At 43.2% G+C, this 17,466-nt stretch overlaps 2 protein-coding genes across 4 annotated transcripts in view; both read left to right on the forward strand.

The window, feature by feature from the left end:
- Positions 1–1,266: 1,266 nt before the first annotated feature.
- On the forward strand, positions 1,267–14,514 carry TMCO2 (transmembrane and coiled-coil domains 2). The gene is given in 3 exon segments (XM_012439105.3): positions 1,267–1,987; positions 5,459–5,772; positions 14,166–14,514. Coding segments are annotated over 3 exon segments (900 nt in total). The 5' UTR covers positions 1,267–1,750.
- ZMPSTE24 (zinc metallopeptidase STE24) overlaps positions 14,510–17,466 on the forward strand; it is a 52,990-nt gene continuing 50,033 nt past the window's right edge. The window contains exon 1 of one of the 3 annotated variants that reach the window (XM_012439103.2): positions 14,510–14,829. In XM_012439103.2, coding sequence (XP_012294526.1) covers positions 14,707–14,829 — 123 coding nt within the window. In that variant the 5' untranslated portion in view covers positions 14,510–14,706. The remainder of the gene's footprint in view (positions 14,830–17,466) is intronic. The other 2 variants (XM_012439102.2, XM_012439104.2) reach the window with 2 other exon arrangements.

Below are 17,466 nucleotides of genomic sequence, written 5' to 3' on the forward strand. Positions count from 1 at the left end.
GAACTCCTGACCTCAAGTGATCTGCCCACCTTGGCCTCCCAAAGTGCTGGGATTACAGGTGTGAGCCACTGTGCCCAGCCTCTCCTTTATTGTGCCCCTCCTCTTGGTGCAAACTCTTGGATTCTAGTTGTTGTAATCTGATCTCACAATTTAGATTATATACTTACGTGTGAACTGCATTTTTTCATGAATGTTTCCTGGGAACAGACCATACATTTTATTTTGATATTGCCATACTTCTTTAATGAGTAGATAGGTACTAGTCAGTAAATAATTGATTTGTCAACATGTATACAGGTTATAATACAGCATGCTACTGTTTACAAAGTGCTTAGAAAATTATTTGAGAGAGACTGGGGAAGGGAGGGAGAAAGAAAAAAGGAAAAAATTATATCATTTGTTCCTAAAGCGAAGCTTGTGAAGGAGGTGGAATCTCCATCAGCAAAGAGAAAATATGCGAACAGCCGTCCCAAAGATAATTTCTAAACAATAGCAGCAAATGAAAAGAAGGGAATGCTACAAAATGATCCAGTAGTAACCACCTTCCACCTATTTACCAAGTAAATTACTCACTCTTTAAGAAAGCCCTGTTTAAATACTATCTCTGGCTGGGTGCCATGGCTCATGCATATAATCCCTGCACTTTGGAAGCCCAAGGCAAGTGGATCACTTGAGGTCAGGAGTTCTAGACCAGCCTGGCCAATATGGTGAAACCCCATCTGTACTAAAATTACAAAAAATTGCGAGGTGTGGTGTCGGGTGACTGTAATCCCAGTTATTCAGGAGGCTGAGGCAGGAGAATCACTTGAACCCAGGAGGCAGAGGTTGCAGTGAGCTGAGATTGCACCACTGCACTCCAGCCTGGGTGACGGAGTGACACTCTGGCTCAAAAAATGTTTAAAAATCTTGCCTCATCACATTTCCATTCAACCTCAATACACCTCAGTTTTACTTTTTTTTTAATGTGAAAACAGCTGTTGTCCATTTGATGGAACTGTTGGAAATGTAGATCTACATTATCCAAGAGGGTAGCCACTAGCCACATGTGGCTATTTAAGTTTTTTTTTTTTTTTTTTTTTTGAGACAGAGTCTCATTCCATCACCAAGGCTGGAGTGCAGTGGTGCAACATCAGCTCACTGCACCCTATGCCTCCCAGGTTCTAGTGATTCTCCTGCTTCAGCATCCCAAGTAGCTGGGACTACAGGTGCACACCACCACGCTAGGCTAATTTTCATATTTTTAGTAAAGACAGGATTTTGCCATGTTGGCCAGGCTGGTCTTGAACTCCTGGGTTCAAGTGATCCACCCACCTCGGCCTCCCAAAGTGCTGGGATTACAGGCGTGAGCCAGCACACCTGGCCAAATTTAATTAAAATGTAAAATTCAGTTTCTGCTGCACCATTCACATTTCAAGTAACTAGTGGTTACCATATTGGACATGGAAGATAAAGAACATTTTCATTATTGCAGAAAGTTGTATTAGACAGCACTATGCTAGAGCTAGAACTAGCCAAAGATCAGAGAAAGCAATATAAAGGAACTGAAAGCCCAGACCAGTACCTGGTTGGTTTTGAGTAAGATTCACTGGTTGGGTGAGTGAAAAGCAAGCTGACCTTTGGAACAGTGACATCACAAAGCACAACTCACAATGTCTCCAGAACACCTAGACCCCCAGGCTACTCCCCCTAACTTGTATCTAGATTCCTGAAGCTTCTGCACATATAGTATCTGGAGCTGCTGCTTATTAAAATGTCAACATCTTCATCTTCTAGCCGGGACAACCTCTTAGATACTGTCTCTCAGAGCACAAGATGGAATCGGATACAAGCAAGTTTTCTGGGAGAGACTGCTGCACCTCAGCAAACAAGTTTGGGACTATTAGATAATATTGCTCCAGCTCTGCAAGTAATCTTGAGGATTTCTTTCTTGATTTTGTTGGGAATAGGAATATATGCCTTATGGAAACGAAGTATTCAGTCAATTCAGGTTATACTCTTTTGTTACAGACATTTATATAGTTATAAATTGAAATTCAATTAGTTCTCTCCCATATTGTTGCCACCCAGTTTTAAGATCATGCAGATGTGCAAAGGCAACCCTTGTCTCTTAAGTTGGCTGAAAATCTCCATCAATTAGGCTTTGGGCATAAAAATGCTCTTTATCACAATGGTCTTTGGCTTGTCTTCTATAATAAAATAGACCAAACATGCTTGTAGCCTGAAAAGACAGCCTTACCCTCCAAATTTCTTTGATCACTTATTCATCTTTGAATGCTACTATATTTATAGAATAGGCACCATACTATAGTTAGGATCTTGAATATGGCCTTTCTGTTCTTACTATGCCATTGTTCTGTAACTGATAAGGAGGCAAATGTATTAAGTCATCACAATGTGTTCATTATTGTGTTTTAACAAAATAAGGCTCCCTAAGTATACAGGAGCTCTTTGGGGAGTAGGAATTTAACTGGCTGGGATTGTGAGAAACAGGATTTTACATACTTCTGTGTAGTCACCAATAATAACAGCTGACATACAATATAGTCCAATGCTTTGAGAATCTCAAAAATTCCATGAAATGGATGGAGGCTATTTTCACATGACAAGTAAAGAAACTGAGGTACACTGAGGTTCAGTGGAAACTTAAGGTGACAGGATTTTAAAGGGGCTTTTTATTTATTTTTTTTTTTGAGATGTGGTTTTGCTCTTGTTGCCCAGGCTGGGGTACAATGGCGCAATCTTGGCTCACTGCAACCTTGGCTCACTGCAACCTCCACCTCCAGGGTTCAAGCGATTCTCCTGCCTCAGCCTCCTCAGTAGCTGGGATTACAGGCATGTGCCACCAGACCCAGCTAATTTTTTGTATTTTTTAGTAGAGACGAGGTTTCACCATGTTGCCCAGGCTGGTCTTGAACTCCTGATCTCAGGTGATCCACCCGCCTCAGCCTCCCAAAGTGCTAGGATTACAGGTGTGGGCCACTGTGCCCGGTCTTAAAAGGGCTTTCTTAAGAGTGATGAGTTTCCTTGATAAATGCAGAGAAATGTTGTTACTGGATCATTTTTTAGCATTCACTTATTTTCATATGTCACTATTGTTTAGTAATCATGGTCACAGGTACTTTCTATTTTAAACCATCACAATCCTGCATGGTAGTCAGGGCAGAGATTATTTTCTCCATTTTGTAGATGAGAAAACGATTATCACCCAACCAAGTTCAAATAGTTTGTAAGAGCTAGCAAAATTGGAGTTTGAATCTCATTTTTAGGATTTGAAATTCAGTTCTCAAAAATCTCATTTAATGTAAACCAACTGACCTAAATCTTGAATAGGAATGTGTGTGTGTGTGGTGTGTGTGTTGTGAGGATTAAAGGAGATATCGTATATATAAATCCTAGCACATATATTCAATAGGTGGAGATATGGTGAAGCCCCATCTCTACTAAAAATACAAAAAAAATTAGCTGGGCATGGTGGTGGGTGCCTGTAGTCCCAGCTACTTAGGAGGCTGAGGTGGAGAATCACTTGAACCCAGGAGGCGGAGGTTGCAATGAGCCGAGATCACACCACTGCACTCTAGCCTGGGCAACAGAGACAGACTCCATCTCAAAAAAAAAAAAAAAAAAAAGTGATGCTAGTTGTTATGATAAGGAATAAGATGATGTTTTCTTATCCTAGCAAGGATCTGTCCTACTATATATGTGTTTTTATTTTTTAAATTTTTTATGTTTTAGAGACAGTGTCTTGCTCTGTCGCTCAGGCTAGAATGCAGTGGTGTGATTGTAGCTCATTGCAGTCTCAAATTCCTGGTCTTAAGTGATCCTCCTGTCTCAGCCTCCTGAGCAGCTGGAACTATAGGCACACACCACCAGGCTTGGCTAATTTTTTTTTTTGAGACGAAGTTTTGCTCTTGTTACCCAGGCTGGAGTGCAATGGCGTGATCTTGGCTCACCACAACCTTCGCCTCCCAGGTTCAAGCAATTCTGCCTCAACCTCCTGAGTAGCTGGGATTACAGGCATGTGCCACCACGCCTGGCTAATTTTGTATTTTTAGTCGAGATGGGGTTTCTCTACGTTGGTCAGACTGGTCTCGAACTCCCAACCTCAGGTGATCCACCCGCTTTGGCCTCCCAAAGTGCTGGAATTACAGGCATGAGCCACCAAGCCCGGCTTGGCTCAGTTAATTAAAAAAAATTTTTTTTTGTAGAGATAGGGTCTTGCTATGTTGTTCAGACTGGTCTTTAACTCCTGGCCTCAGGCAATTCTCCCACCTCAGCCTCCCAAAGTGCTGGGATTATAGGTGTGAACCACTGCATCGCACACACACACACACACACACACACACACACACACACATATTTTATGTTTTTTTTTTTAAGAGACAGGGTCTGGCTATGTTGTCCAGGCTGGAGTGCAGTCGCCATTCACAGGCAGCACCATAGCATACTACTCCTGGGCTCAAGTGATCCTCCCACCTCAGCCTCCCTAGTAGTTAGGACTACATTTGTGTGCCATTGTGCCCAGATCTCTCCTACTATATTTTAAAAACCTTTTCCATGACCAAGAAATCCAGTTTTTCAGACCACTAAGTCCTAAAGTGTACATTCCTGGATTCCTGACCTAGCTCTACCACTTCCAATGTATGACCCTGGACAATGATGGAGTTCAAACTGAAAAGTATATAGGTATCCAGTTCTGTTTTTTTCTACATAAATAGGTCATGCCTAAAAGACGCAATTTCCAGCACAGAGCCCAGCATGTGCTAGACATTCAGAAAATGGTATCTATTATAACAATACTGATTAAATGCAAATAATAATCCTGCCTGACCTGGCTACCTCTCCAGTTTGCAGTGAAAATCAAAAGATGAAGTAGGTGTGAAAATATTTTGTTAAATGTGAGACTTGTTCTCTTGGCCTTAGCGCCATTTTTTTTTTTTGGAAACCTCTGCGTCATGAGAGCCAAGTGGAGGAAGAAATGAATGCGCAGGCCGAAGCGCAAAAGAAGAAAGATGAGGCAGAGGTCCAAGTAAACCGCTAGCTTGTTGCATCGTGGAGGCCACAGGAGCAGAAACATGGGATGCCAGATGCTGGGGATGCTGGTACAAGTTGTGGGACTGCATGCTACTGTCTAGAGCTTGTCTCAATGGATCTAGAACTTCATCGCCATCTGATCGCCAATCACCTCTGAGACCCACCTTGCTCATAACCAAAACTGCCCATGTTGGTCCTTTGCCCTGGACCTGTGACATTCTGGACTATTTCTGTGTTTACTTGTGGCCGAGTGTAACAACCATAAAATAAATCACCTCTTCTGCTATCTTAGCTGAAGAATTAAAAAAAAAAAAAAGTGAGACTTGTTATAGGAATGAGGAATTACTATTAAGTTTTTGTTTTTCTCTTACAGTAAACTGTAGCATTCACATGAATGAACAATAACACTTCTGTTGTTCCATTTTAGAAAACGTTGTTGTTTGTAATCACACTCTACAAACTTTACAAGAAGGGCTCAGATATTTTTCAGGCTTTGCTAGCCAACCCAGAAGGAAGTGGTCTCCGAATTCAAGATAATAATAATCTCTTCCTGTCCTTGGGTCTGCAAGAGAAAATCTTGAAAAAACTTCAGACAGTGGAAAACAAAGTGAAGGACCTAGAGGGGATAATCATTGCTCAAAAACCGGCCACGAAGAGGGATTGCTCCTCTGAGCCCTACTGCAGCTGCTCTGACTGCCAAAGTTCCTAGCCCACATCAGGGTTTACTTCCCCATTTGAAACGTAACGGACTCCAGTGTTTTCCAGAAAAGCACTGTTTCCCTCATGTGTGCAGTGGTGTATCAATAAAGATAGAGAACTCTATTGAAATTACCCTGCAAAGACTGGCTCTCTATTTAGTAGGGCTAAGCTTCTACTTATATGTATGGTGGGGTAAAGTGGGGTATAGTGGTAGTTAAAAATGTCTCTAGGATTGCAGTGCACACTCAGCAGGCTGGAGACCATAAGCTGCCATAGAGGAGAGGATAGCTGAACTTGAATCTAAGACGGTAGGAAGAGAAGCGGGGGTGGTCAGGTATATGGCCTTGAGGTCCATGCTGAGGAGGTTAGACTGGATATAATAAAAAGTAGGAAAGTGCTGTTTGAAGGCCCTCAGTGAACTGTCCTTTAGAGGTAGGCTGACCCCTGTGCTGGTTTTCAGCCTAAAGGTATATATGCAGTCCAGGGGTCTCCTGCATGAATTACTCAAAAGTGGGCAAGGGTGGGGGTAGATATAGACTGACATAAAGGAGACTGATTTTATCCAACTTTTACTGATACCTACTCTATGCTAACCATAAATTCCTAGGGATGTGCTAATCCCTAGGAATCTTTCCTGAGTGCTTCAGGAGCACTCAGTTTGGCTGGACAAACAAATAATTTCAGATCAAGGAATTTAATAGTGGGGTCATAACATCTTTTTTTCTTTTTTTGAGTCAGTCTTGCTCTGTTGCCCAGGCTGGAATGCAGTGGCAGGATCTCTGCTCACTGCAATCTCAGCCTCCAGGATTCAAGTGATTCTACTGCCTCAGCCTCCCGAGGAGCTGGAATTACAGGTGCCCGCCACCATGCCTGGCTAATTTTTGCATTTTTAGTAGAGACGGGGTTTCACCATGTTGGCCAGGCTGGTCTTGAACTCCTGACCTCAAGTAATATGCCCACCTTAGCCTCCCAAAGTGCTGGGATTACAGGTGCAAGCCACCACACCTGGCCATAACATCTTGAACTGAGTAGAATTCTCCTTGGCAGGGAGGGAAGAAAGGAGGGATTCTACTCAATGTGTACCATGATGAGAGAGAGAGTTGGCCCACTGGGGAGGTGGCAGAAAATGATTCTCTCAGCAGGCCTCAGATTCCACTAACCTTACAGTGTTTGCATTTTTGCCAAAATAAATGACATCATGGTCATTTGAAACACTGTGTAACTATCTGGAACCTAAATGAAATATTTCATATCCATAGAGGAGGTCTACAGAAAAAGTTTCATTTGGTATGGAAATGAAGTGATTTGTTGCCATGCTGGAGAAAAACTGGCTATGCTGCTTAATAAGACACAATATAAGGCTGGGTACAGTGGCTCACGCCTGTAATCCCAGCACTTTGGGAGGCCGAAGCAGGAGGATTGCTTGAGTTCAGGAGTTCGAGACCCACCTGGGCAACATAGTGAGACCTCATCTTTACAAAAAATCAGAAAATTAGCTGGGTTTGGTGGTGCATGCCTGCAGTCTCAGCTACTCAGAGAGCTGAAGCAGGAGGGTCACTTGACTCTGAGAGATTGCTTCAGTATCCTGGATGGCAGGACAAGACCCTGTCTAAAAAAAAAAAAAAAAAAACAAAAAAACACAATATAGCAGTCTCCAAGAGGCATATTCCCAAGGGAAGGGTAATCTTGACCATTTGTAATTCCTGCCTAATGCACTGGAGTTAAAATACCACCCCTGGATGAGATTTCACCGTATCGTGTATTAAGTAGACAAACAAGGTGGGTGAATACAAGGTGGGGCCAGGAAAGGCTTTGCAGAGGAAGTGACATTGAGGTGTCCCAGAGATGATTACATAGGCAAGAAATGGAAGATATTCTTCCTGGGTGAGATAATCATGAAAGTATATTTTTATTTTTTGAGACGGAGTTTCACTCTTGTTGTCCAGACTGGAGTGCAGTGGCACGATCTCACCTCACTGTAACCTCTGCCTCCCAGGTTCAAGAGATTCTCCCGTCTCAGCCTCCTGAGTAGCTGGGATTACAGGCACGCGCCACCATGCCCAGCTAGTTTTTTGTATTAGTAGAGACGGGGTTTCACCATGTTGACCAGGATGGTCTCGATCTCTTGACCTCGTGATCCACCCGCCTCGGCCTCCCAAAGTGCTGGGATTACAGGCTTGAGCCACCGTGCCCGGCCAACAGGAAGGAATAAGGGAAGAAAATAACGAACGAGCAGCCAACCAATATTTCATTTAAACCTATGAAATGCTATGCGATTACTGAGGAGTGATTTACTTCCAGTTATGTAGTCACTTATGGGATAGGTGTGAGGTGGTAATGTATGTTTTATGTATTTGAAGTGGAGAGTTCTATAAATGTTTATTAAGTTTACTTGTTCCGGGTCTGAGTTCAAGTCCTGGATATCCTTGTTAATTTTCTGTCTCGTTGATCTATAAAATCGTTAGCTCTTCTTGTTACATTGATCCTTTTACCATAATGTAATGTCCTTCTTTGCCTCTTTTGTTCTTTGTTGCTTTAAAGTCTACTTTATCAGAGGTGAGAATTGCATCTCCTGCTTTTTATTTATTTGTTTATTTTTACTCTCTGATTGGTTGATAAATCTTCCTCCTCCTCTTTGTTTTGAGTCTTTGTGTATCGTTGCATGTGAGATGGGTCTGGATGCAGCATACCAATGGGTTTTGGCTTTTTATCCGATTAGAATATATATAACTTTAATACTGGCATTTGATGCTAGCTGGCTGTTTTGCCCATTAGTTAGTGTAAATTTTTCGTTGTGTTAATGTTCTTTTCTTTTTGATATATTTTTGGAAAGGCTGATATTGGTTGTTCCTTTATATGTATAGTGCTTCTTTCAGAAGCTCTTGTAAAGCAGGCCTGGTGGTGGTGAACTCTCTAAGTACTTGTTTGTTCACAATTTTTTATATTTTTAATAGAGATGGGGTTTCACCAGGTTGGCCCAGCTGGTCTGGAACTCCTAACCTCAGGTGATCCACCCGCCTTGGTCTCCCAATGTGCTGGGATTAATAGCCACGGCACCTGTCCCGGAAGTATATTTTTAAAAGGATGGTTTCCTGGGCAACAAGGAGAGTTTCAGGGTGGCTTTGTTATTTCCAAAGATACAATTAAGGATTTTGACTTTAGTGCAAGACACACTACCCTCATACTCAAATATGCTTTAATTCATGATGTGGCAAACAGAACAGATGGGAATTAACCAGTGTGTATTATCTGACAGTTTAGGTGAGAGGTTATTGTGCTGCTGATGGAGTGTCATGCCAATTTTTTAAGTCAATATCTCAATTATTGTGCTGTCTAAATTTCATTTCAGTCATATTGTCTTGGTTACTCCTCTCGAGTATATCAAAGGAAAATGTTCAAAGGGTTTTGCCTGTCATCAGCACTCAGGGAGGCTGAGGTGGACGGAGTGCTTGAGCCCAGGAGTTTGAGACCAGCCTGGCCAGCATAGCAAGATCCTGTCTTTATTTATAAAAATAATAAAAAAAAAAAAGAAGGGTTTTGAAGAGTAGACGGATGTCAGGTAATGAAGGGCCTCAAAGCTCATACCATATAGTTTGGGTTTTGTACTGTCAGAAATAGACCATTATAGGGGTTGTTTTTTTTCAACAGGGAGTAACATAGAGTTAGGAGCCTATATGTGAGACAGAACATATAAGCTAGAAAGTAGAATGAGCTAGATGAAAAGGAAATAACAGCTGCTCCCGTTAGGGTGCACAGTGTGATAGAAACTGATGGGGTGACCTCATTCCTGGCTCTCAGCTTCTCAGAGAGGATGTGTGAATCACACCACAGTCATAAGAGATTGATACCAAGTACAGGTATTCATTCCTAGTAGGGAATCTTTTTTTTTTTTTTTTTGAGATGGAGTACAGTGGCGCGATCTCAGCTCACTGCAACCTCCACCTCCCAGGTTCAAGCGAGTCTCCTGCCTCAGCCTCAGCCTCTGGAATAGCTGAGATTATAGGCGCCTGCCACCATGCCTGGCTATTTTTTTTTTGTATTTTTAGTAGAGATGGGTTTTCACTATGTTGGCCAGGGTGGTTTCAAACTCCTGACCTCAAGTGATCCACCTACCTTGGCCTCCCAAAGTGCTATGATTACAAGCACGAGCCACCGTGCCCGGCCAAGGGGAATCATTCTTTTCTTGAGGCCCGAGCACCTATGGCCAGGGTATCAATTAAGGCACCCTGGATGCTTGGTAAGCAGAGAATCAAGGCAAGATAGGGGAAGAGCTTGAGAGCAACTGTATCATTTAGGTTAGAAAGGGTAGATGGACTACCCCTACAGCAATGTCTATCACTCTAGGGATAATAATCTTTATCCTTCGGGGCCGGGCACGGTGGCTCACGCCTGTAATCCCAGCACTTTGGGAGGCCAAGGCGGGTGGATCACGAGGTCAAGAGATCGAGACCATCCTGGTCAACATGGTGAAACCCCGTCTCTACTAAAAATACAAAAAATTAGCTGGGCATGGTGGCGCGTGCCTGTAATCCCAGCTACTCAGGAGGCTGAGGCAGGAGAATTGCCTGAACCCAGGAGGTGGAGGTTGCGGTGAGCCAAGATCGCGCCATTGCACTCCAGCCTGGGTAACGAGCGAAACTCCATCTCCAAAAAAAAAAATAAATAAATAAAATAATCTTTATCCTTCATATTCAGTCCTTTTCCTTTATTTATTTTTATAGAGATGAGGTCTCACTGTGTTGCCTACACTGCTCTCAAACTCCTGCACTCAAGCAATTATCCCACCTTGGCGTCCCAAAGAACCAAGATTACAGGTGTGAGCCAGCACACCATGTCAGTCTTTCTCCTTTAACAAAATCCTGCCAACAGCTTGCTTTGAGCTTCCCATTTTTAGACTCCACACAGGCCAGCCCTTCTACTAGCACTGTCTTTCTGAAAAGAGCAAACAAGTGATTACTCACTTTCCATAATTCACTAGTTCTCCACTGCCACAACCTTAGTCTGCACTACCATCTCTCACCTGGATTCTTTTTTCTTTTTTTCTGATTTCTTTGGCAACTGCTAAATCACCTCGGTTCTTGAAATGACCTCCCAACTGCACTCCCTCCTTCCATTTCCCCATTAAATTTATTCTTGGCTGGGCGCAGCCTGTAATCCCAGCACTTTGGGAGGCCGAGGCGGGTGTATCATGAGGTAAGAAGTTCAAGACCAGCCCGGCCAAGATGGTGAAACCCCGTCTCTACTAAAAATACAAAAAAAAAAAATTAGGCATGGTGGCAGGCGCCTGTAATCCCAGCTACTCAGGAGGCTGAGGCAGGAGAATTGCTTGAACCTGGGTGACAGAGGTTGCAGTAAGCCGAGATTGCGTCACTGGGTAATAGATGAGATTCCATCTCAAAAAAATTTTTTTTTATTCTCCAGATAGTAGTGAGAAGGACTGTCTGCTCAAAACTCTGCAATTCTCTGCTCAAAATCCTGCAATAGCTTATTCTTTCATTCTAACTGAAAGTCTTTTAACTAAAAGACTGAATGATGGCATGGATTTGCACTCCCCCTCTTCCTTACTCTTTCCACAGCCTCTTACCATTCTTCAGCTATGATAAGCAATGGCCAATCTCAGGGCCTTTGCACTTACTGTTCACTCTGATTGGCAGTTTCCCCAGATATCCACATGCCTTCTTCTCTTACTATTTTGGGGGCCTCAAATGCCAGTTAATCTGAGAAGGCTTCCTTGACCAACTTATGTAAAGCAGCACCCCCTTACACCAACATGCTGTATTGCCTTTTTCCTGCTTTTTCATCATAGCACTTATCACCACCTCCACTTTTACTATTAAATATTTGCTTATTATTTATCAAACACTCCATCCAACCCAGCTAAGAATGTAAGCTCCAGGAGAGGGGCTTTAGTTCACTGCTATATCCCTGGCACCCGGAAATGCATCTGGTATTTTGCAGACATTCAGTATTTATTGAATGAATGAATTCAGTCAAGCCAGTCAGTCTTGGCTTTTTAAAACCTTGGCCTCCTGTTCCCCTACCTTTTCAGACACATGGTGACAGATCAATGCTATGATGCCCTTCTCCCAAACAGTACCTAACCTTTATTGGGCACTCACTCAGAGTCATCTACATTGCTAGGAGCTTTACATGAATTTTCTCATTTGATTTCAACAATATGAGGAAGTAAGTATATACTATAGTATTCTCATTTTACTAATGAGGATCTGATGCACAGACAGGTTAAATAACTTGCTAATACATGGTAGAGCTGTGTCTGGCACTCAAGCAGCTTGACTCTAAACCTGTGCCCTTAGCCACAAAGCTTGGGTGGTAGAAGCTCAGCTGAAGACAAGAGTGAAGAGGGCATAGCAACGATGACCTGAAGGACAGAAAATTCTGAAAAAGTGTTTACCCCTCATATATTTAAATTGGTATCTGAGCTGGGAGCAGTGGTTCACACCTGTAATCCCAGCACTTTGGGAAGCTGAGGTGGGCGGATCACCTGAGGTCGGGAGTTCGAGACCAGCCTGACCAATATGGTGAAACCCCATCTTAAAAAAAGTAAAAAATAAAATAAATTGGTATCTGGGCTGGGCATGGTAGCTCGCGCCTGTAATCCCTGCACTTTGGGAGGCTGAGGTGGGTGGACCATGAGGTCAGGAGTTCGAGACCAGCCTGGCCAGTATGGTGAAACCCCACCTCTACTAAAAATACAAAAAAATTAGCTGGGCATGGTGGCGCGTGCCTGTAGTCCCAGCTACTCGGGAGGCTGAGGCAGGAGAATTGCCTGAACCCAGGAGGCGGAGGTTGCGGTGAGCCGAGATCACGCCATTGCACTCCAGCCTAGGTAACAAGAGCGAAACTCCATCTCAAAAAAAAATAAATAAATAAAAATAAAAATAAATAAATAAATAAAATAAAATAAATTGGTATCTGAGTTTCCATCATAAATTCAAATCGTTGCAATGGATGTAAATTCTAGCAAATTGTAAATACTGACATTTTAAGATAAAACTGTTAAATCACTGCAACTTTTCAGTGTAAACAATTTTTAAAACTGTTAAATCACTTTCTATAATGTATCCAAGAGAATCTACATAATAACTAAATAACCACCATTATCCATTAAAGCATACACTAAGGAGCTCTTCAACATTGTTCTTTTATTATCTCTAACATATTTAGGTTGTACTCTACCATAAAATGTTATTCAAATGTAATACTTTGATGTTTAAAAAACCTTTTATTGATCACTTTTTTGCAATAAAAATATAATGTATGTATTAAACTTTAAAAAAAATTTCCTGTAACTTTATGGCTCCATGCTGGAATTCTTCTGAAATCAGTAATCATCACAGTAATCTTTAGTAAATAGTGGATCAAAATGACACAATTACAAATATTGATAATACACAACTATAAAAGGTGAAATTCTATTGGGAACACATCTCTTAGTGAGACAGATGGGGCTGTCCCACCAATTAATTCATTTATCTGGATGAACAGTTCCTACTGCTAGATTAACAGGGTTCAGTTTCAATTGTTTTTTCATAGACACAAGTGCTGAGAAATGAATTTACATAAACAAATAGGTGGGAATGCTAGTAGTTTTGCTGTAAGAATGTCAACCAATTCTTTGGTTTTTTTCTGAGTTGCATGCCAAAAACCAAATAGTGTTCCTTCCTCGGCTGACAATTCAATAGAGCACCATTAATTTTGTTGAAAGCAAAGAACTGGAAATCATCTGACTTGAAAAGAATTTGTTATCCTGTTATTAGAATCATTCACTTTCTTTAGTGACTTTTAATTATACTAATTACTCTCAGAGGCATTTAGGCAAGGTTGAGAAATTCAAAATATTAATTTCAACACATCTTTAGCATCACAATATCACAGTAATTTAAATATATTTTAGTCGTAGCTCAGATTTAGCTCACTTTATTGTAAATAATAATTATGTTAATTAGCAACGATAGTATGTTTAACCAATTAATCATCAGATTTACTTTCGGTCAGAATAACAGACCTCACTTTTTAAGTCAAATAAATGTACGGGCGTCAGAGTGACCATATTTCACTTCTGAATTCCAAGCGAGAAACGGCACTGCGCCTTACTGATGCAAATTTGTACCCTAGATAAAGTAAGAAACTTTCATTTCAGGTACGTCTAACCTACGGTGTCCTTGCTCTGTTTCAAGGCATTCTCGCAGGTAAAACGCCGCCTCTGACTACAATTGGGGTGGTTGAGACGAGGTTATCAAATGAAAATTCTCAACGCTACCGTCCACTCTCTCATACGCTTGAATTCCGAACACCCCAATACTGGCCAAAAGACTCCGTTTCTAATGCCTGGTCTCGCTTTTGAGGTAGCTCTAGTCCGGAGGCATGATTTTTTGAGACGGGGAAGCCAGCTGCTGTCCGGTCCTTTCCAGCCACCTCAGGCGGAAGCCGCGGCCCACTCAGTTCCGGCCCCAGACCGGACTACCTGTCGCCTTGTTGGGGGAAGTAGGGCAGATACCGCAGCCCAGTCAGGGTAAACAGCTGACCCAGGGGATGGAACTGCGGCTCTGTAGAGAAAGCGGAGGACTTCACCGCATTCACGGGCCCGGGAGGAGAGCCAGAACCCCAGGCCGGAACCCAGCGTCACATCGTGGGGGACGAATGTTGATGCAACACAGCTCAGCAGGGCCCGGAAGTCAGTCTCTGGCTCCGGGCCCTCTTTGGGCCGGAAGTGAAGAAGGTGGGGCTGGGGCTTTTCCAGTAGAAACTAGGAGGGACTAGGGCGAGTCTGCAAGGGGAAGAGTGTATCTGTGACACTGCTAGCAGCGGGTAGAGGGAGGGATGGGGGCGGGTGTCGGTGTAGGGGCCTTCGGAAAGAACGGATATCGCTGTAACACCGCGGGGACGCTCTGAGGGGACGAGTGTCGGTGTGGCACCGGTGCACGCTGAAGGAGCCGGCGGAACCGGGTGGCCATGGGGATGTGGGCATCGCTGGACGCTTTGTGGGAGATGCCGGCCGAGAAGTGTATCTTCGGAGCCGTGCTGCTCTTCTCCTGGACAGTGTATCTTTGGGAGACCTTCCTAGCACAGCGGCAGGTGAGCCTAGACAAGGTCCAACCTGACCCCCACACCCGGCCACCCCTAGGCCAACCTTGGCTTCGACCCTGAGTCTCTTGATGATTGTTCCAGTTTCCGCGCCAGTCTCGACCCTGTGGCCCTCGCTCAGTCTCGTAACTTGGCCTGATGGCAGGCTATGGCTTTGAGGGGGATCTTGGTGCGTCCAGGAAGTTTTCAGTAACGTTATCATATGAGTCGATCCCGTTAGGGCCTGGAGGAATGCTTGGGCTCTTGTGCCCGCCCTACATCTTCCTTGAGATCCTTGGGCCCAGACTTGGCCTCCTTTATCTTTGGAATAAGCCTTCAAAAGAATTTAGAAACCCAGCTTCCTCATGACATTTATGTAATCATGCCTAACCGTAGGATTTTGCAATCCTTCCAACAACCTGCACTCTTGTTTCTCCTTAAAGTGCATATATTGTTTATGCTGAAAAAAATATATATGTATATATATATGTATGTATATGTGTGTGTGTGTGTGTGTATATATATATATATATTTATCGGGCCAGGCCATGCTCGCGTGGCTCATGCCTGTAATCCCAGCACTTTGGGAGGCCGAGGCGGGCGGATCACCTGAGGTCAGGAGTTCGAGACCAGCCTGGCCAACATAGTGAAACTTCATCTCTACTAAAAATAGAAAAATTAGCCAGGGTGGTGGCGCACACCTGTAGTCCCAGCTATTTGGGAGGCTGAGGCAGGAGAATCTCTTGAGCCAAGATCGCACCACTGCACTCCAGCCTGGGCCACAAGAGCAAAACTCCATCTCCAAGAAAAAAAAAAAAGGAAAAGAAAATATATATATATAATTTTAAATAAAATTATCTTCATTTTTTTGTTTAAAATATTAAAATGGTAAAATAGAAAGTGAAAGTTACTTAATTTACTGGAGATAAGTATGGATTAGAGACCTGAACTTTTATTTATTTGTTTTTAATCTTTATTTATTTAAGACAGAGTCTCACTCTGTCACCAGGCTGAAGTGCAGTGGCTCAATCTCAACTCACTGCAACCTCTGCCTCTCGGGTTCAGGTGATTTTCCTGGTTCAGCATCCCTAATAGCTGGGATTACAGGCACGTGCCACCACGCCCAGCTAATTTTTGTATTTTTAGTAGAGATGGGGTTTCACCATGTTGGCCCAGATGGAATCTTTATTTTATTTAGAGACAGAGGCTCACTCTGCCACCCAGGCTGGAGCACAGTAGCACCATCATAGCTTACAGCAGCCTCAAACTTGTGGGCTCATGCAACCTTTCCACCTCAACCTTTTTTTTTGAAACGGAGTCTTACTCTGTCGCCCAGGCTGGTGTGCAGGGGTGTGATCTCGGCTCACTGCAACTTCCACCTCCTGGGTTCAAGCGATTCTCAGCCTCCTGAATAGCTGGGATTACAGGTGCATGCCACCACACCCGGCTAATTTTTCCGTTTTTAGTAGAGACAGGGTTTCACCACGTTGGCCAGGCTGGTCTCGAACTTCTGACCTCAGGTGATCCACCTGCCTTGGCCTCCCAAAGTGCTGAGATTACAGGTGTGAGCCACCGCGCCCAGCCCACCTCAGCCTTCTGAGTAGCTAGAACCACAGGCGTGGGCCACAGTGCCCAGCTAATTTTTGGATTTTTTTTGTAGAGATGTTGCCGGGGCTGGTCTGGAGTTCCTGGGCTCAAGTGATCCTCCCACCTCAACCTCCCAAAGTGCTGGGATTACAGGCGTGAGCCACCGTTCTCAACCTGTCCTCAGCTTTTATTGGCACAAAACAATATATAAGGAAAGCATATTGTAGTGGCCCATTATTTTGTTTGGTATCCATTCCCTGTATTATATTTCCTGGGCTGCAATTACCCTTACCTTTTAGAATTTAGTATAATGTGAAAGTTGGTCTTTCTCCTTTTTTTTTTTTAAGACACAGAGTGTCATCCAGGGTGTAGTGCTGTGGCACGATCTGGGCCCACTGCAACCTCTGTCTCCTGGGTTCAGGTGATCCTCTCACCTCCGCCTCCCAAGTAGCTGGGACCACAGGTGCACACCACCACAGTCTGCTAATTTTTGTATTTTTTGTAGAGACAGGGTTTTACCACACTGCTCAGGCCGATCTCAAATTCCTGGGCTCACAAAGTGCTGGGATTACAGGCGTGACCCAATGCATCTGGCTAAAAGTTGGTCTTTTCTCGCAGACCTGATATGTTTCTATGTGGTGCTCCTCAAGTTTCCGGCTTTTAGGACCGAATTTACTGAGCAGCCTCAATATTTGTTCATACTCATGGTTAGCATGTGTGCTTCTCCTTTCCATGAATTTGTTTTCTCTATTATGTAGTAGAGGAAGTATGTAATACCCAGAATGAGTAGTACATGTTACAAAGTTGTGATGTTACAACTTTGGTCTACATATACAAACTGAAGTGTGATGACAACCCTGATTTTAGTTTTACTAGTCAGCTAACCTCAGGTTCTCTTGTTCTGCTTTTATTTTCCTGCATCAGTCATTTCAGTGGTCAATGTACTTGATCAAGTGTGATATTGGTGTAGGTATAAAGTAAATTCAACAGGAGTAAGTGACAAGCTATAAACCTTACAGTGTTCGATCATAAATGACTATTGTAATAAACAATCAACTGTTT

This window comes from Aotus nancymaae, unplaced genomic scaffold (assembly GCF_030222135.1).
Source record: "Aotus nancymaae isolate 86718 unplaced genomic scaffold, 86718_ANA_hifiasm-v0.15.2.pri h1tg000007l, whole genome shotgun sequence".
Lineage (NCBI taxonomy): Eukaryota > Metazoa > Chordata > Mammalia > Primates > Aotidae > Aotus > Aotus nancymaae.